Source organism: Haliotis cracherodii, unplaced genomic scaffold, assembly GCF_022045235.1.
Source record: "Haliotis cracherodii isolate W230 unplaced genomic scaffold, xgHalCrac1.p SCAF_5, whole genome shotgun sequence".
In the NCBI taxonomy this organism is placed as follows: Eukaryota; Metazoa; Mollusca; class Gastropoda; order Lepetellida; family Haliotidae; genus Haliotis; species Haliotis cracherodii.
Genome location: NW_027266308.1, coordinates 37194120 through 37214978, shown reverse-complemented (window position 1 = coordinate 37214978; position 20859 = coordinate 37194120). Strand labels below are relative to the sequence as shown.

The following is a 20859-nucleotide window of genomic DNA, read 5'->3' as shown; positions in this document are numbered from 1 at the left end:
TCACTGGTTTCTCTGGTCCAGATTTGATTATTTTACAGACTGACATCACACAGCTTGAATTTATCAGTTTGCAGCATTTAATGAAAAACGCTCCCCATTGCTCACTATTGCCTGAAATAATGACGGTACCAGGTTGTACAAAGCGATCTTAGCCCTAACCAGACTGCCATCACACAGCTTGAATTTATCAGTGTGCAGCATTTAATGAAAAACGCTCCCCATTGCCTGAAATAATGACGGTACCAGGTTGTACAAAGCGATCTCAGCCCTAACCTGATGGTAACTCACAAACCTAAACATACGACAGTCTTAGCGCTAAGGCAGTTTTGTACAACAGCACATAGGTCCCTAAGACAGTGAGTGCCAAACAGGCAGAATACATAGTCTTTCTGTCCATTGCATTTCTGTCCAACATGCCTGATAAGTTGCACAAGGTATGATGTTTTTTATTTGATATCAGGCTGTGTGATGCCGGACAGGACATACTGTTTGGCTTCTACCTGAGTATGAACAGGTTTTGCGAAGTACATGTTTAAGGTGTACATTTAGGTTTAGGTTTTATAGTATCCATATATATGAGCGTTATTGGAGCAGGAATTTCGATGTATAATTTTGTTTGTTTAGTGTTTGTATATCATTGCTTGTATTAGCTCTCTAACAATGTTTTCTCGTCAGTTTACTCTTACTTTTGAGTATGTCTGTCTCAAGTGGTCTTCAGTGTGGATGTCATGGATGGTGTCAGGGCAATCTATTTCTCATGGTCCAGACACAACATTTACCATCTCAGAATTTCACATGAGGTTATAATCTGTTAAATACCATGTATATATAAAAATTTATTTTCAATAAACTTTTCCATTTTTCTCAAAATGGGTTATTGTTTGTTTAACAGATTTCATCAAATTGATCAGCAGTATGAGTATCTTCATGGGAACCAAACCCTGGTGATGAATCAGGGGGCGGGGGGTTATCGGCATAGGTGGCCCGGTCGTCTAAGGCGCTGCGATTCGCTGTCCAGTAAGGCGCTGCGATTACCTGTGCAGAGTTGCCTTCCTTGGGCATGCCAGAAACCTATGATTGTGGGTTCAAATCCTGGTTTGCCGAAATTATGCTTCTAGGTTTGTCAGCACCATACCTGTGCTCGTAGGTTTCACCGAGGTGGTAAACATCTGAGACCTGCATCACCATCGGCTTTCCTCCCACTTTAAGCTGACATGATGCGATATAACTGGATAACTGTTAAAAAGCGGCATTAACCCAACCCAACTCACTCACTCACATAACATCGACCTGCGATATCTGCATGGTTTCCTGTGTATGCTGCGCTGGCGCCTAACTCGGAACCAGGCTACTGCCATATTACTTACGGGGGGTTGATGGATAAGTTCTGAGCTTTACATAGCAGGAATTGCGTAATGGTGAAACGTTTTTGTTGTGGACATTACACCATATGAGGATGATGAGGTATATCCACAAGAACTTGAGTCAGCTGAGCAAATTGTTGTCTGTGACCTTTGGGAATTGGGCAAACCCGAGGGATGTGCAACGATACAGTTTATCACAATCTTCAGAACGTCCACAGCAGCATCCATCGTTGTTTATGTATTTAAGGCTGAAGCTACAGTACGGGTACTGAAACTGGGAAGGTATGTCATAAACGTTGTTTTCTTTTCTAAATGTTTTGTGTGCAAGTCAACAATCAAATATGGCAGCAATATTTCATTTCATGAAAACTATTTTCGCTACAAATCCAATGCAGATCCAAAGATCAAACCTCTAGCCCATCTTCTATGGTCCAAAATTGCTGCACTGGCAGCCATACGTCTCTCAAACGACACATCCAACAGATTCACTTTTTCAGGTCTCAAATGGACTCCTGCGACATGCTTTAGATTCTTTATTATAGAAAGCTAATTTTATTTTAATTTTATGAAACCTGCCATGTGACTTGTAAGCAACGTGTCGTACATCTATGCTAAACTATGGGAGTTACGATCGTCGTAGCATTGCGTTTGTCGCAAGTCTATGTTAAAAGTATGGGAGTTACGATCGTCGTAGCATTCCGTTTGTCGCAAATCTATGCTAAACTATGGAAGTTACGATCGTCGTAGCATTCCGTTTGTCGCAAATCTATGCTAAACTATGGGAGTTACGATTGTCCTAGCGCCGAGATGCTTTGTTGGAACGGGACTCTTGCTGATTGTGTGTCATGGTCCCCGATGACTACTGGATTGTTACTCGTGATCTTAGTCATATTTTGCCAAGTCCTGCGTCAACTATTCACAGACCGTGGTAATATGACTGGAGTGAGTGTGTTAATATTATGCAATGTTGTTAGATATTGCTTGAATAGTGATGCCTGCAGCGCAAACCTGTCCACTCACTACCTTTCTTTCTCAGTGTAATTACCCTGTCTGGCGCTCGGCATGAAGGGGATAAAATAAGGACTAGTGTCTGCGTGGGGTATCCTTGTTAAACTGCGCATGGTATCTCAGTGGACTAGCACTATAAAACTAGCCATGTCCATCTTCCCGAGGCAATGGAGTTAACATGACTATTGAAGTCCAGTCCACGGGAAGCTGGCATAAATCCTCACAAACACGTCGCTATATAAGTGTAATAATCTTGGACGCGACGTTAAACCCTCTTCCCCTCACCTCCTGAGTATATAACTGAAGTTAAGGTTAGATACACATAATTTGCGGAAATGCTTGTAAGAGGCGACTAACAGGATCAGACAAAACAACAAACAGACAAAACATAATGTGTGATCAACATCTATACCAAACGAGGGCAAAACAAATTTACTCTGTTTAGTTCAGTTTATTCTTGTTAAGCTGAACTGGACCATGTGTTGTGGTCAATATGCGAGGTGACATTTTCGCTCGGTGACAGAAAATAACAGAAAAGGAACAAATAAAAACAAAACAAAATTTTTTAACAAATAATGTATTTCATTAACATAAAGAAAACAGCCAAAAACAAACAGAGATATGTATTATGTATTTCCCAAATATTGTTAGTAACAAATGCCTCAACAGTCCTAAAATTATTCATAAATGTTTTGTATATAAGTATATAAATATGTGTTCAGAGTTCACTGCCTAATCATCCTTCTTCTTAAACACACTCTTGACTCTTCTGAAGAAGTTGGCCACCCTGGATAGCAAGGCCTTCAGGAAGGAGTGGGTTGGCTGGATGATCTCCTCATCCACGAGATCTACTTCAACAAAGTCAGTGTCGTCCACGATGTACTGACCAGCGATAGTGAGGGACACAGATGGGACAGTGCTGGGGCGAAGGGTCTGGGGGACGGGCAGGTGGGACAAGTGGGCAGGGATGGTCAGGGACTTTGAAGTGGGTTGCTATAGATAGGGAGGTAGTGGAAAGAATGGAATGTGAGGAATGAATATTATGTAGATGGAAGAGGTTATTCAATCATTGAATGTTATTGCAGCAAATGAAAGATTATGGTGGTAAAGACAGAAAAGGTGTGACAAAAGAAACAAGGTAAATAAATATGATATATATAGTAGATACCGAAAGGTTAATATTTGTTTGTTTTTTAAAAACGCCGTACTCAGCAGTATTCCAGCTACATGACGGCGGTCTGTAGATAATCGAGTCTGGACCAGATAATCCAGTGATTGACATCATGAGCATTGATAGTAAAGACGATGACATGAAGGATATTCTTGGAAATACAAATGTGACAAACTTTACAGAATTACTGAAGCCTTTGAACCAAAGTACTCTCAACATTCGTAATAGGGTTTTATTAATTGCATACTGTAGGTTTAAGTTAGGAAAATAGTATAAGCATTCAGTTACAGCTTTATAAAAACAGGGACAAGTACACAGAGTTGTTCCACATATCGGTGAAAACTCTTGGAAGTTCTAAACAGGCATTGCTAAAGACAAGCCTTTATGACACCTACATGGCAAGGGGCAGGATTAGTCAGTTGGGACAGAGGCTGGAGGAACCAGATCATCCGATCAACTGTGGGGAAACATAAGAATAAACATACAGGGTATTAAACGCCCAGAATGTATGTTGCTGGTCGCTAACCTTTGGCTGGTGACTAGTAAATAATATATCATTTTGCAGTTAATAAATTATTTGTGCTGACAGATAGGTGGTATATCGCTAATCTTTTAGGGGTTCCCCTTTTCCAAAATGTTCCAGTTTTATGTTGGATAACGGGTAATTGTAATAACCAAGGGCAGCTAGCCTAGACACTGCAAAGTATATCTCCCTGTTACTTTATAACTTGAACCCCTCTGACAATAAAAGGGATAATAAGTTACAGTTTACCTTTCACTGCTAAACTAAGTCTATTTGCTAAAATACAAGGGATTCAGCCTAACCGTACAATATTGATTTGGGCTCAGACTGCTGTGTACATTCTGAGAGTTTATAAGAATCATGAGCAGATCAAGGATTTAAAAAAAGGTAGTGGGGGCAGGGGTGTGTTCCACTTGGGCTATTTGTAACTACAGTAGGGACACTTCCAACCCAAAACACTACCCAAAAACTCAAACACTTCATGTAAACCACTATTAATAAATTTACGGAATTCATTTTACAACCAAATCAACATGTTTATGTTACCATGGTAGGAAAGTTGCCTAAAGAATGTGAATGAGATGTAAAAAAAACAGAGAACCCACATTTTCAAATAATGTTTACAAGTTCAAGGTACACAAAGGGCCCTGCATTCAACATCTTAGCCCCTAAAGCATGCAAAGTGTGTGTGGTTCAGTACAGGAGCCATGATACACACTGCCTCATCACACTAATATACCAACGTGTAGGTACGGAATCTGTTGAAGCGTTATTAGAATTGTACCTTGAACATAAGTGCTCGCATTCATGGTGACAGGTTCAGGAATTGCAATAAAGGATAGGAAAATAACGCTTTCAGAACAGCAAAGTGCAGATGTAACATCAAAAATGGCGTCGATGTAACGTCAAAGTGACAACCGTCGTCAAGGAAGACATGAAGTCTCGTAAAATCACGCGATATTACAAAGTAAAGTTAACTGGCTCTCGACTTCATTTGCGCTTGCACTGGGGTGTTAGAGACGGAGCTCGGCTCATATAAATGAAGCAAAATTAATTATGAGCTGAAATAATTCCTCCAGGCACGATTCTGGGTATAACTAGTCACTATTCAACCAGCAGCTTGTAAGGGTCCGTCAAATTTATGGTACGACAGTGACTATAGTGATCATACTATGACCATTTTCATAACCAGCAATATAAGGGATGCTAGGGATTTATTCTGACCGGCAACCCACGGGGACTGGTATATCGAGATGTCAGGTACCATCAGCAGACCCTGCATAGGTGGTACACTAGTTTCAGGTCATGACCAGGGGCATGTTCAACAATACTTGTCTACTGGAGTACTCTGACTTGCTTAAACAGGATTGACATGCATGACCTAACCATAGCAACACACTTAAAACATTAAATTGTTGTTTAAGGCCGCACTCAGCAATATTCCAGCTATATGACGGTGGTCTGCAAATAATCGAGTGTGGACCAGACAATCCAGTGATTGACATCATGTACATCGATTCATGCATCACCCAATTCAGCGAGTCTGACCACCCGATCCCGTTTGTCACCTCTTACGACAAACATAGTCGCCTTTTACGGCAAGCATGGGTTGCTTAAGACCTATTCTACCCCGGACCTTCACGGGTTAAAACATTAAGTAGGAGACAGCTAAGAATATATAATCTTTAACATCTTATTGATATTTTATCAGATGATCAGATATTATTTCATTGAAGAAAAGATATTACATGAAAATAAATATCATGATATGAATATTTCAGATTAAGAAATATAAATTAATGTTGGGGCTTCGTTAAAAATGTAAAACTGGTAATCAATGATCGATATGAAATTAGAATAAATACTTATTTTTTTCAAGCATTCTTTCTTACATCTGTTACGTAAATAGTAAAAAAGTGAAACATAATTTCAAATGATTTGTTAGTTTATTATGACGGTAAAGTATAGAGGATATTTGTCCTTTCTTATCAAATAACATGTTTATCTCATGGAGTGGCGTGATCGAAATACCGCCTCCGTGGTTTGGTGGATAGAGCGTCTGACCCGAGAGAGGAAGGTGAGTGGTTCGATCTCAAGCCGCATCATACCAAAGATATTAAAAGATGGTAAAACAACGACTGGTCGGCTCGGAGTCAGTATACTGTGTCTGAATGGGGTGTCAATGTTAAACTGCCGCATGTTATCTCAGTGGACTAACACTGTAAAACCGGCTAGTTCAAGCAGCCACGCACGCATACACACATGTGCATGAACGACGCTATATGTGCGACGTTAAACCCCATTTCACCTCAACTCACCTCGTCTCACCTCACCTCACCAAGGTGATATCCATGTTGAAATGTATGGATGAAATATGATAGGCGTTGCATCATAACCGTTTAGTCGAGTTCTTGCATCTATTCCAATCAATGTCAGGATGTTATGACAAAATGTTCCCAAGCCTCCAAAATATTATTGTCCACACTGAACCATGAACCCAGACTGCCAGAGATGGATACTCTCCTTCTCAACAGGAGGCGGTGGGTAGCCTATTGGTTAAAGGGTTAGCTCCTCATGCCGAAGACCCAGGTTCAGTTGCCTACATGAGTACATGTGTGAAGCGCATTTCTGGTGTCCCCCGCACTGATATTCGCGGAATATTGCTGAAAACGGCGTAACACCGTACTCACTCATTCGTTTTAAATTCATTTTAAATGTTTGATTTGTATCCTGGGCCTACCAGGAATAGCCTGGTTGTCAAAGATGAAACATATTACAACTGTACCAAAATGTAGACCTTTTAGTCAACAAGAAATGTTGCAACCAGAGGATATATTCATCTTCGTCACTCTGTGTGTTCATGGTACAATGTGTGCGTGCGTACGTGCGTGCGTGCGTGCGTGCGTGCGTGTAACAATTGTTTGGAGCCTTGGAAACACAATGCTGTGGGGCCATGACATTAATCCGGTGTAGGAAAGAACTCGACAAAATGATTTGTGGTACAACGTCTGCCACACTCCATGCATTGTTTCCTCTTGGTGGTCAGAAGTTATGTATTGTTCGTGGTACAACTTTCTACTCCATGATTTGATTATTACCAAACATTTTGCAAGTAATATATTTCCTAAATATTGTAACAAATGCCTCAAGAAGGTGGACTCACTAACTCATGAGTTTCACATATTTCTTGCCCTAAAAAACCTAGTGTGAAGGTTAAGTAATGTCCGTGTAAACTGCTCAGTATGTGGGTGGATGGGATGTTTGGAATGTCAATTTCTTTCCAGAATTAAATAGGTTGAACACCTGTTCAAATGGTGCACCTGCATACCTTTGTGAGAAAATGAAATGATGATAATTTCCATGGTCAAAGGGAAGTAACTCTTTGGATCGGTGCGTTACCACCCAAAGGTCAACTGACGTTGGGCATCGGGAGCCGGGAACCAGTTTTCTTTAAATGCGATGTTTGATGACATTATAAAGTGGTATATAGGTAGATTTAATACTAATCTATAGATATAAACACATTTGATGATACATCTAGTATGACCCAACACAAGCCAAACACTTCTGATAGAGACTATGTTGAGAATGTAGAGGGAAAAGGGCTGTACTTAGAGCACCTTGTTTTCTTTAAATACCGCGATCTGAGACTCTATAACGTGGTATTTTGGTAGATATTATACTAGTTTATAGATGTCAATCCATTTGATGATACATATGCGAGTTTAAAGTTGATTTTGACAGCCCGGGTCAAGTCGGACCGAACACTTGTTTGACTGTCGAGAGTACAGGGAGAAGAGGTCTACTTTAACCAACGTTTCTGCTTTAAACACGACGATCAGTGACATTATTAAGTGGTATTTACTTAGATATAGTATTATCCTAAAAATATAAACGTTATGCCGACAGATGGAAATTTGTATCACGATAGCTAGAAGTATTTGATACGTGTCAAATCATATTTCGTTGAACGATTGCTCTTTTACATGTTAACTAGATCAGCGACGCTAACACACAGCTCCACTTTCTGGTTTTCAAGTGATTTACTCCGAATTACTTAATTATGGTGCACTTTTTGGTTGGTTATTGTTCAGTAATGTCATGTGTGTATGTTGCATCAATAATATGTAGGTATGATCGCCGATAATGAAATAATTAGCCAATAACACTTTGCCCCGTCTTGGCCCGTCCCGGCCCGGCCCGACTTTTAGGCAATGCCGTCAATATGTTATCAGCGCCCTTGTATACCTGTGTTGTTTAGATTCCGAACGACTCAGATAAAACAACGGAGATTTTATCAGCGTCAAGTGTTTTCAAACGGGGAGGTCGTGAGCTGCAGCATATACGTTGAACCTCTAAACAACATTGAAGGTACGTTACACTGTAATACAATATAGTAGTCATTTAAAAGCGACAATATATTCGTGATACACTCAAATAGCGTCAGTGCAACGATGGAAGATGTAGCACACCTGGCCGTACCTCGTCACTGAACCTCTCCGGCAATCCTCAAGATTAAACCACTGTGGTGTTAAAGCGATCGAATGCCTTCATTTTCTACATATGGTCTACACAAGTTGCATTACGCTAGCAAAGGAAGACCGGGTGACTTCTCTAATGACTAAATTACCACACGGCATAGGCAAGGTATCTCAGTACGGGTTGTCCTTCTGTGAATGGGTACACAATGTATGTTGATTAGATTAAAGATATAGAGATTATGACAGTGTGTGTTTGTGGTTTAACGTCGCACTCGGCAATATTCCAGCTATATGACTGCGGCCTGTACATTTCTTTACATGATGGAGCAGACACACCAACGGTTGACCTCACCATATTGGGATCTATTGGAATCGGGTAGTTACCGTCATGATGATGATGATGATGATGATGATGATGATGGAGATTTGACGAGCGCTTCCTGTAGACCCGATGTCGCACACGCCATCATTCCACGTACTCCAGCTTGTCTGGCTCATAATCGATTGTTTACGGGCAGCCGTATATTTTTGTTGCTGATTGCGGTGTTAACCAACATTCACTTCATCACCTAGGAAACAGATCCAGTACTGAGCCATGGGCCGAGAGGATAGCTACAGCCTTGAAGAGCGTTCTAAGGGAGGGACGCCTACTACTAAGTCTAACCAGCAGAATGAGAAGGATGGTCTGGAGAGGTCAGACATGACAAGGTCACAAAAGATCCTGCTGTTCTTTGTCCTGGCCGTCGTCCTATGTATTGCTTTCACTAGCGGTCTTCTTGTCCACTTTCTCGCGCCGCCTAACGTGAGTAGGTCCAGTTACATTTTTGTTTGTTGTTTAACGCCGCACTTAGTAATATTCCAGCTATGTGACGGAAGTCTGTTTGTAATCGAAACTGAACTAGACAATCCTGTGATTGACGCCGCACTTAGTAATATTCCAGCTATGTGACGGAAGTCTGTTTGTAATCGAAACTGAACTAGACAATCCTGTGATTGACATCCTGAGCGTCGATCCACGCTATTGGGATACGATGACATGCATCAACCAAGTCAGCGAGTCTGACCACCCGATCCCGTTTATCGACTCTTAGGCAAGCATGGGTTCTATTCTAACCCAGATCTCAACGGGTGTGGTCCAATCAGAAACCAGAAACCGATTTATTTTTACATTGCTGTGGAATTTTGCCATCCGTGTCACGGATATCGAGAACGGGATTAAAACCGGGTCTCCGTTATGACGAACAAAAGCAGTGTTCACTAAAGTACTCACGGAAATGAAAAAAAACTGTTTTTTCGACCTCAGATCTTAAATAAATGCAGTTAATATACAAAATATGTAAATATTCAAACAACTAAATTAGTACTAATTGGGCCGTGGCACAAATATAGCGTATCAAAAGTTTTTATGCCTTTTTACACGTAAAAGTGTGTATAAATGTGAAGAAAACAGACTATTGTGAAACAGGGCATAACCAGGTGTAAGTAGATCAAGGTGACCTATGACACCTTGACGACAGGTGAGAACAGGTGCATAAGCCTATAGTCTGTTTCTGCTATGTCAATTTGGACTTAGTTTTATTTTTGAATGTTGAAAGTGCCGACAAATTACCTCCTGTAAAGTACATTTTGTATTGTTCACTGAAGATCAAACTAGCAAATCCAGACTAGTACTTTTCGAGTTGTTTTGTTATTTCGTAATTTCAGCTACGTAACACTTTGTGTCGATTTTTAAATTGAGAAAAACAGGTTTTTTTCATTTCCGTGAGTACTTTTTTTTTTTTAGTCTACCTCACTGTCCCGAACTCAGAGCCTGTTCTCGTTTCCAGTTTTTGATATGTATACTGTAAATCTTGAAAATAACACGAGCGTGAAATAAATGCGAAAAATTCGAGTAGCCTTTGCTCGCAATAATTAAACTTCGCATTTATGTCTCCAAAATGGCTATTTACAATGAAAGGCCTCACTGCACACCAACTTGATTATAAACACAAAAATCTATTTTATTGATATATGTTTCACTGATATGTTATGACTAACTTACAACTGTACAGCGACCGACAGGTCCATCTAGGAGGTCTCTGAGATTGTACCACCTTCTCTGTGTAGCTTCACCCCGATCACCACAACGGAAGTACCCAGACAGCCGAGGAGGTCACTACTGCACAACCACAAATAGGATGCAGCGACCAATGTTTGCAAGTAGTTTATTCATCCATTTGTGTCTTGGTCTGATGATCCAACACATGTCTAGACGAAACATTCAATAAACTTCCAAGCAAAAGAAAGTATACACCCATGTTTGGTGATGGCTAAAAATGAAACAAACAAGAGGCGGTTATTCGATGAGGGTGTATTTGATACGGATATCATTACTTGACCTGAAGTATGCAGTAACGTATTGATAACTTTTTGCTCAAAACCAATCGTAAAGTGTATACTTGCTTTAGTGGGTCTCTCTGAGAATAAGACCGTCTCCGTGGTCTAGTGGTGGAGCGGCTGCCCGGAAAGCGGAAGGTCCCGGGTTCGATCCCCGGCCGCGACGTTAAAAGATGGTACTTGTTGTTACCCTGTCTAGCGCTCAGCATTAAGGGGCTAAAACATGGACTGGTCGGCTCGGAGTCAGTATATTGTGTCTGAGTGGGGTATCTGTGAGCTAACACTATAAATCGGCATCAGTCCAGTCTAGTACACACACGTACACACACGCATGGACGTCGCTATATAAGTGCTATAAACTTGGACGCTACGTTAAACCCCAATTCACCTTAACACCAGGGAATATATTAAAGGAGTACAAAATGATTTGAAAAGTCTAGATTACCTCAGCTCTATAATTAAGGATATTTCTTGACTCCATTTGGATATTATCATTTTTTATTTTGTAGATAGATATACGAAGTCACGTCTACCATGGATACTGTTACCATGTCCAACAAGCCTTGATATCCCGTGCGGATAAATTGCGGGGAGATCCGCTATGTTGAAATCGCTTTTGCCGTCTAATATTTTTCTAACAGAAAGCACAAATAGCTTTAAATGTTGCATGAAAAGGAACCAGTAAAGCTATATTTTTTATAAATTGAGAGATTAGAAAACTATATTTAAATACCTCTGAATATAGCGCTACCGATGTCTTGTAATATTGTACGTGGTGGCACGTGGTCCTGTGCACAGCGCACAGGTCACAAATCAGGTGAAGTTAAGCAAAGTCGGTCGCGCAGTGTCCTTGGACCGAGTTTCGGCAGCTTGGCTCCTGAGAGTTTCTAGAACTTCTTGTCCTGCCCCACATTGATGTACATGTAACACGTGGCGTCTCCTTGGGCGAGTGTCTTTGTTCGAAATGTGCCTCTGTTCACCCAGCAGTGATTGAATACCGGTAGGATGAGATGGCAATGTGGTTGGTAACCTTCTAGCGCTTGACAGGCAGCTTGGGTTGTATACTCCCCAGGATGCTGAGAATGATTCTTGAATGCACATTGATCCAGTGACCGGGGTCATACTAGCGCTTTTCAGAATGGTGTGGAAATATGCGCAATATAAATAGCCTATTATTATTACGTTATATTGATTTGTAGTGGTGTTCCCTCGAAATGGCGTCTCCGAAGTAACCTAATTTGTACTTATAATAACTATTTTATCTCACAAGGAATAATTTTTTTGGCTCCCATTGTCTATTGCTAATCACCTTTCAGCGCCAAGTATGTGCTGGCATCCCTTGTGAAGTTTCCACCTTTTGTTATTACTTTTGCTTACATGTACATATGTACGCTCTCTGAATCATCCATTCACCCGATGAAGGAGTAAGCATCTACTCCGAAACGTTGTGTTCCTCATAATAAAGAAGTTAACATCCATAAATTCTCTTACTTATGTGTATCATTTCTAAATGCCTTCCAAAGACTTACTTTTTCTCGGTATATTTTGGTGATGGTAACTAAACGTGTTATTTTAGCAAGTGGTCGGACATGCTTTTGGCTCAATGCAGATGTATGTTAATGAGCGACGAAACCTCATTTGTGTAAGTCTATGTGGTTCCAAATAGAAACTACCTGGTTTTATTTGTCTCCGCTTTATACTTCTATGAAATTCGCAGGACCTATGAGAAATTCAAGTAATGTAATAACCCCTGCCTTAGCTCTTCACCTGCATAGTTGTGTCTATCTTCCCGAGGCAAGGTAGTTAACTGACAACAAAAGACCAGTTTCCACCCTTGCCGAGGAATTTCGTGGCTCGATCGTAGCGCCGCCACCACCAGTGACTATTACGAGTTATGTCCCTTCTATGTCCCTCTAAATGACCAATCAGATTCCATCTCTCATATCTCTTGCATTTGCTTAAAACAAAAAGGACGGAGCCCAGTCAGGACGATCTGATCGATAATCAAGATCTATATTGTAATAAAACGGGTCTTACCTTGCGAAGTGCATCAAATCAATTGAGCACCTTGATTAAAAACATGAAAAATGGGAAAATATCTGAAAGTTGAAATCCATATTGTTTTCAACCGAATGTCTGGTATTTTGTCTGGAGATTAGAACATTATAGAACCACCCCATCCCCTTAAACTAACCCTCCACTATGTTTCTAATTCATATAAATTTTACCCTAAATCCCGAGTCGATCACACCGGCTTGGAACCATATTGTTACATGATACTGCCTTGGGGAACGCTCGGCAAAAGGTGAGGAGCTCTGGAGTGTCTGTGGCCACACGTTACTGACCTGCTGGCAGTTGTATTACAAAACAAGATCCTTCCAGATAGGGACGAGTAGGGACGAGTCTAATACGCTAAGCCTCTCATAATCTTCTTGTCGTAAATGTGCAATGGAACACTACAACAAGAACGAGAAATTGGAAACATTGCAGGTTTACGTTGGTGGAGTCCATTCCTGAGAGTCTCCACTACCAAGACGATGAACAGCCACACCCAAGCACGGGTCCTACCATTTTGGATCTGATCCAGAGCGCAGAGCAGACGATATCTGTGGCGTCTTTTTACTGGACCTTGCAGAAGAATGACACCACACCAATGGACCCCAGCTCTAGACAGGTGAGCGGGGGCGCACGACCACTGAACAAGGATAGAAGTATCTCATACATCACAATATAGATAAATGCTTCTGCTGCCCAACCATGTTTCAATTTTCTCAAACCAAGACCTCGTTTCTCATGTTAATCTTGGCATTGCGACTGTCGAAGGCTTTGTTAGGTATGGGAGTTACGGCAGTCGTCGTTGTTTAACGCCGCACCAAGCTACATGACGGCGGTCTACAAATAATCGAGTCTTGACCAGGCACTCCAGTGGTTGACATCATGACCATCGATTTACGCATTTGGGATACGATGACATGCATCAACCAAGTACCCGATCCCGTAGGTCGCCTCCTACGACAAGCATATTCGCCCTTTACGGCAAGCATGGGTTGCTGAAAAACTATTCTAACCCGGATCTCCACGAGTTCGGTGGAGGATGACTTGCAATCTACCAAGTCACTGAGTCAGACCACTAGATTTATTCAGTTGCCTCCTTCCACAAGTTGCTGCCCGGAATCCCACGTGGCTTTGAGAATGACTTGTTCTGGTTGACACACACGGGCGTTAGGTCGGTCTGAGCACTCTTTTGTCATTACAGGGACAAGCTGTGTTTGAGGCCCTGTATGACATTGGTAGTCAAGGTCAAGTGAAAATTCAAATTGTACAGAATCAGCCATCTGCAGAGTATCCAGACGTCGACACAGAGAGACTTGCCGCAGCAGGTTTGGTAGAAGCGTACATTATCTTATATTCATGTACAATGAAACCTCAATAATCTGAACCCTGTTTTTCCGGAAATCCAGGACGATTACTGCTGGCAATGTATGCAAGGTAAACTTACTCGTACCCATGATTCGTTAATCTGGACGATTTCAGCGAAAATGCTTAAGTCCAGTTTATGGAGGTTCCACTGTACATATGTATGTCAAGAATCTTCATGGTTAACGTTACGCACCGCTGTTGTTGTTGCAGTTGATTCTGAGCCAATGTTAACAAGAACAACTGACGCAACTATAGATCATTATACAAACTTATAGAGAAATTGTATATCCATCATAGCATGTTTGAATCCATGAAATCCCTCGAAAAGTAATCTCGAAAATAAAATCAATACATTCCAGTGATTTCTCTAACATAGGTTTGCGTGGTTCATGGCGCAACAACGCTTCTAAGTCTTGTCAAGGTCTGCTTGTTGGAAGATTCGCAAATTTTCACGTATTCATCAGTTGATCATGACATGCGTGTCGTTGGATGTTCCTCCCATTAACTCGACAGCGGGTTTTAAAGCGGCGTTACGTCCACGCATTCACGTACAGACTGTTTCTGTTTCCGAAAAAACATGCCCGCCTGTCTGAGACTGAAACTTTCATCAGATTTAACCTTTTGTTCAACACTGTTGTGTATCTTTAGCTTCCGTTTCCTCTTTAAGTGTGTTGCCAAATGTTGTACATGTCGATATATGTAAGGAAGGATCAATTTAATATCCCTATGGAAAAGTGGGCGTGTGAGTGAGTCTTTGTTGTTTGCTACGATCTATGAGAACATACGTGAGCTTGTTGTGGTGCAAGGGGTGGTGTCTGTGTTGAAGGTGCTGACGTGCGGAGCATCAACTTCACCCGGCTGGTTGGGGGCGGTATCCTCCATACCAAGATGTGGCTGGTGGATAAACAACACTTCTTTGTCGGCAGCGCCAACATGGACTGGAGATCCTACACCCAGGTACATTGACGGCTAAACGAAACTCTACCACTTTAAATAAGAAATTGCAAAAAAATTATAAATAGAAGTTCAAACGAAATCAATGGCAAACACATCGTCTAAACGGGGTAACTACGCCGAAGGAAGACCGTTACTTGCGTACTTTGCATCTACTGAATCGATTCCTGACAATGACATCTTCAGCGATGAACACCTTAGGGCATATGGATAGTCGACAGACTGTGGTCTGGCGACTCAGGGCTCAAGGAATACCGAGGACAGTTATTGACAGAGCAGGGGGTCTGGTCATACACACTATTAATGCGACATGTCATTGAACTTTTTTGTTTTCAGATGTGTATGCCCTTTGTCCATTACGTTGAAGACTTGTTTTTGTTACCCCACCTCAATTCGGACAAGTGTAAAAACAAGCCATTCCCCCAATCCGGAATATTACTTACAGTATTGACAAAAATTGCAAAGTGCGCAAGCATGTCCTTCCCTACCGGTAGCACCCGCCACAGAGGACTAGTGTAGACCTTATTAGTCCTCAGAGGTTGTTACTTGTCCTGCCTGTTTACTATGTTTACATTTTGTCAGCTGCTTCCCAATTCGCACAATACTTAAAGCATTGAGAAGTGGTTCAGAATTATAGCTATCAAATCCTAAAAGTCAATGAAGACGACCACCATTGAAGTTTTACTTGTCCTCAGCACAATTTAGTGGTCTCGGGCTAGCGGACTAGTCTGATTTTCAGCGGCTGACTTGCAGGCGTATGCTAAACATCATGGCTTAACAAATCTCCATGTCGTGTACGAATGTGTTGAACCAGTGAAGATCCGGGTTAGAATAGGTTATTCAGCAACCCATTCTTGTCGTAGGAGGCGACTATGCTTGTAAGAGACGGGGTCGGGTGGTCAGGCTCACTGACTTGGTTGATGCATGTCATGGTATCCCAGTTGCCTAGATCGATGCCCACTGGATTGTCTGGTCTAGACTCGATTATTTACAGACCGTCGTCATATAGCTGTAATATTGCTGAGTGCAGCGTTAAACAACAAACAAACAAACAAACAAACTTGTTGGTAACCCGGCAGTGGAAAAATATAGACGTGCACTGACTTCTCGTGTTTGTTGTAGGTTAAAGAGTTGGGAGTGTTGGTGCAAAACTGCAGCTGTCTAGCAGACGACATGGAAAAGATCTTCCAGATCTATTGGAAACTGGCCTTACAGAACGCAACGGTCCCCGCCTCCTGGTCACGTGACTTCTCACCAGCATTCAAGAAGGGCAATCCAGATGTTGTCGACACGGGAGCGGTGTATCTCTCGGTCAGTAGTGGGAATGTTAGAGTGATGCTGCTTTCAACAATATCCCGGCAATATAGGGGCACCAGAAACATTGTACCCTTGTGGGAATCGAAATGGGCCTTCGGCGTGACGAGCGAACGCTTTAACCACTAGGCTACCCCCATTGCAACCTCTGTCAGACGACGTGTGTGGATTCATAATGTACGCCCTTGACCCAATCTCTAACATAGCTTTGCTTGGGAGGGAACGTCACAATCTCCACGTATCATGTCAGTAACTTCCAACAGAATGTCTCTCCGACATGTGTGTCGTTTCGTTACAGCGTCGCGTCGTTCGAGTGAGTGAACGTTTTTGTGATAAGGCTGGGTGTGTGTTAAACCGTTGTTTGTTTGTTGTTTAACGACGCACTCAGCAATATTCCAGCTATATGACGGCGGTTTGGAAATAATCGAGTATGGACTAAACAATCCCGTGATTTACATCATGAGCATCGATCTACGTAAAAATAATAATAATAATATTAATAATAATAATAATAATAATACATTTGATGAAACATATAACTGGAGTAAATACCAAATATATTTAAATTTTAATTTTTAAAATATATTTTGAACATGGGATATATGATACATTTTCTACGCCAGAGCTCGCCACCATCATTTTGCCCTGAAGGTCGAACAACTGACCTTGACGCCATCCTGGACGTCATAAGCAAGGCCAGGGACTTCATCTACATCGCCGTCATGGATTATATGCCCTTTATACAACTGGACGCATACAACAGGTGAATGGGCAAACTTGCGTCTTGGGAAGTACGTCATTGGTGTCGGAATAGATGTGTTCACAGTGTCTAAAACAGGTACTGAACATGGACAGTATCCGGTGAAGACCGACGTTGTTCTGTGATCAGGCTGGGTGTGTGTTACACCGTTGTTTGTTTGTTGTTTAATGCCGCACTTAGCAATATTACAGCCATATGACGGCGCTCTGTACATAATTGAGTGTGGACCAGACGCTCCAGTGATTGACATCATGAGCAACGATCCACGCAACTGGGATACGATGACATGCATCAACCAAGTCAGCGAGCCTGACCACTCGATCGCGTTAATCGCCTCTTACAACAAGCATAGTCGCCTTTTACGGCAAGCATGGGTTGCTGAAGACCTTTTCTACCCCGGATCTGGCACTGGATGTTGCTTATAATATCGATCACTGGATTGTCAGTTCCAGATTCTATAGAGCTGGAAAATTGCTGGAGTGTGGCGTTAAACACAAACGAATGTTGAACTCGTTCTGTATATCCTCATCAAACTTTGCCTCTTGTAGGTACTGGCCGGTCTTGAACGACGCACTGAAGACTGCCGCCTACGACCACAACGTCACCGTCTACCTCCTGGCCAGTCGCTGGCAACATTCCAACCCCGACATGTTCCTGTACCTGCGCTCCCTAGAGATGTTCGGCCAGTCTGTGCAAACACGGGTAGACTTGGAAGTGGTGAGCAGTAATAGCATTACATAAGGTGTCCCCTTGGTGTGTCCTTAGACAGGTGACTTTGTTCGAAACATGCTTTTGTTCACCCAGCAGTGAATGGGTACCCGGTAGGATGAGATGCTTATAATAACTTAAAGTATAAATCATTGTATTGTCCTCTCTCCTGTCGGTCAATTCCAAAATATAAAAATAAACAGCTGTTACCTTGAATGCGCTTCTCAGGTAACGAAGTATTGGCAACTTATATGTATAACACCCCTACAAATGATAATAGATCAAAAAACAAAATAACACCATATATTAAGACCAGTACTGGTATGTGTACAATGTTTAATACATGTTCCGCCGATCCGTGAAGATCCTGGGTAGAATAGGTCTTCAGGAACCCATGTTTGCCGTAAAAGCCGACTATGCTTGTCGTATGAGTCGACTAACGGGATTGGGTGGTCAGGTTCGCTGACTTTGTTGATGCATGTCATTGTATCCCAATTGCGTAGATCGATGCTCATGATGTCAATCACTGGATTGTCTGGTCCAGACTGTATTATTTACAGACCGCCGTCATATAGTTTGAATATTGCAACAGACAAACAAACATGTTCCACCTTACTCTATTCCATCAGAGGTTATTCGAGTTCCCAGCCAGCCCTGATCAGAACCAGGTTCCATATACACGGGTGAACCACAACAAGTATATGGTCACAGATCAGCACGCATATATAGGTGAGAACGAGGCATATACAGCGTTAAAGGAGGGGGACATGTAGACTTGCACAAGTCTCTAAGGAAATGATTATTAATTTATATCCTAATTTCTAGATTTAAAAAAAAAGATCAAGTTGTCCCTATAAAAGACAGGCGTGCCCTCTTAACCAGACTTTCCATAATACTAATAGAATAGAATTACGTCCATTGATTCAGTGTAGCCTTGGAACAAGGCCAGGGGAGTTGGTGTAGGGCACTTGGACGACCCAACAATTTTGTAACGATTTCACACGTTAAGCAGAGTGAGTGAGTGAGTGAGTTGGGTTTTTAACGCCGCTTTTAACAGTATTCCAGTTATATCGCGGCGTGTCAGCTTAATGTGGGAGGAAAGCCCGAAGTGATGCAGGTCTCAGACGTTTACCACTTCGGTGAAACCCACGAGCACGGGTATGGTGCTGACAAACCTAGAAACATAATCGGGGCGAACCGGGATTCGAACCCACAATCATAGGTTTCTGGCGTGCCCAAGGGACGCAACTCTGCGCAGCGAATCGCGGCGCCTTAGACGACTGGGCCACCCGTGCCCCCCGTTAAGCAGAAGAACAACGTCTAGATATAGACTTTAACCAACCTATGGATCACCTTTTAAATGTCGGCACATATATATTATAAATCTGATCAGTGACAGTGAATCAACTCATACAAGTTCTAATTTCAGCAAACGCACACACAAAAATACAGCTACTGATTTCGTTTATGAAGTCTGTCAACTGTTCTACACGCTGTAAAAAAACAACTTTTCTTGTAGGAACCTCCAACTGGTCAGGGGAGTACTTTGTATATACAGCGGGGATAGGTTTCATAATGGAACAGCCACAGACTGACAACGACACCATGTCCTTACGCCATCAGCTGGAGAATGTATTCCTCCGCGACTGGAACTCGAATTACTCCCATCCTCTTTCCTACTCAACTAACTAGTCCAGCCAAACACAGTCATGAGATATGTGTGTCAGGACAAGACATGTCATTCAGTGCTGCAGTCACAGAGTTTAGAAAGATGTCAAGAGGATGCAGTAAGAGTTATCAAGGTCAAGGTTGATACCAAAATGGAGTCTGGATTCCTACATCGCTCCATGAAACTTCCTTGATATTGACGATTTCACCATGTAACAATAACAGCAGCATCAACAACAACAACAACAACAACAACAACAACAACAACAACAGTGGAATGCAAATATAATGTAAACTTTAATACTTTATCCCTCAGTATCATTCCGTGTAGTATACTCACCACCAGAAGAATCGCGAATACCATACATGCTTGTTAATATAGGAAGAATTACTCATATTCAAGAGATCTTAGACTGGTTCGTGTGAACCGACGCTCATGAACGCATCACATGTCACGTCATGGATCCATGACTAAAGATGCAGTATTTGTCTTGTGCAGGATTAGCGTGTGAAAGTTTGGACATCATGTGCAGCACATCATGATAAGAATACAGACACTTTGTGGTAACACTTGACTGATTGTTAGTTTTGTCATTAAGTGGTACACATTCGAAACATATCTACTTAACGTATATAAGGCTCCATATGTTTCTAGAGTTCGCGTTTCTTTTGGCGGTGTATATAATGTGAGGAACGTTATGGGACACCGGTCAGCTTGATTACTGTGATGCAATAATGATCACAACTAGCAGTAACGTGTCCTGTAAATGTTCTTGTCTTGATCATTTACACGCTTTCCAATCATTTACTACTGGGAACGATTACCTGGAAAATTGTTAATTCAGACGATTTTCCTTGGACGAGTGGCGTGTCCTTTTTCGTATAAACACATAAGATAGCCGTGAACTCAGTATATTAAAGTACTGTCGGAAATGCTAGAAAACTGATTTTCTGGGTTCATGTAATAAATACGAGTCATAGGACTATAAAAAGAGCATACGTCAAAATAGCGCGAATTGCCCTAATCTAGCCTGTTCTAACTGACTAAGGACGCATAAGAATTTCTGGATGAACAACTTCTTTATTACAATTAAGAACGACGTTTCGGTGTA

At 41.8% G+C, this 20859-nt stretch overlaps 2 protein-coding genes across 2 annotated transcripts; one reads left to right on the top strand and one right to left on the bottom strand.

Annotated features, from left to right (window-relative positions):
* Positions 1-3029: 3029 nt before the first annotated feature.
* LOC139444149 (uncharacterized) lies at positions 3030-4875 on the bottom strand. The gene is made up of 3 exons (XM_071225047.1): positions 4851-4875; positions 3939-4000; positions 3030-3365 (listed from the first exon to the last, which is right to left on the bottom strand). Exons 1-3 carry the CDS (start codon positions 4873-4875, stop codon positions 3105-3107), a joined length of 348 nt encoding a protein of 115 aa, XP_071081148.1. The 3' UTR covers positions 3030-3104.
* A 3482-nt stretch (positions 4876-8357) lies between these two features.
* Positions 8358-20284, top strand: LOC139442904 (5'-3' exonuclease PLD3-like). The gene is made up of 11 exons (XM_071223815.1): positions 8358-8437; positions 9121-9349; positions 10654-10742; positions 13414-13597; positions 14180-14303; positions 15170-15300; positions 16420-16608; positions 17235-17374; positions 17920-18088; positions 18709-18808; positions 19599-20284. The coding sequence occupies exons 2-11, from the start codon at positions 9143-9145 to the stop codon at positions 19769-19771; spliced, it is 1506 nt and encodes a 501-aa protein (XP_071079916.1). The 5' UTR covers positions 8358-8437; positions 9121-9142; the 3' UTR covers positions 19772-20284.
* The last annotated feature ends 575 nt before the right edge of the window (positions 20285-20859 follow it).

Coding starts and splice junctions, on each gene's coding strand:
- LOC139442904 (XM_071223815.1), top strand. CDS start 9,143: ATGGGCCGAGAGGATAGCTACAGCCTTGAAGAGCGTTCTAAGGGAGGG. Junction 18,089..18,708: donor CACGGGTAGACTTGGAAGTG/GTGAGCAGTAAT, acceptor CTATTCCATCAG/AGGTTATTCGAGTTCCCAGC. Junction 18,809..19,598: donor AGATCAGCACGCATATATAG/GTGAGAACGAGG, acceptor CTTTTCTTGTAG/GAACCTCCAACTGGTCAGGG.
- LOC139444149 (XM_071225047.1), bottom strand. CDS start 4,875: ATGAATGCGAGCACTTATGTTCAAG. Junction 4,001..4,850: donor TGCGAGCACTTATGTTCAAG/GTACAATTCTAA, acceptor GTTTCCCCACAG/TTGATCGGATGATCTGGTTC. Junction 3,366..3,938: donor CTAATCCTGCCCCTTGCCAT/GTAGGTGTCATA, acceptor CCCTATCTATAG/CAACCCACTTCAAAGTCCCT.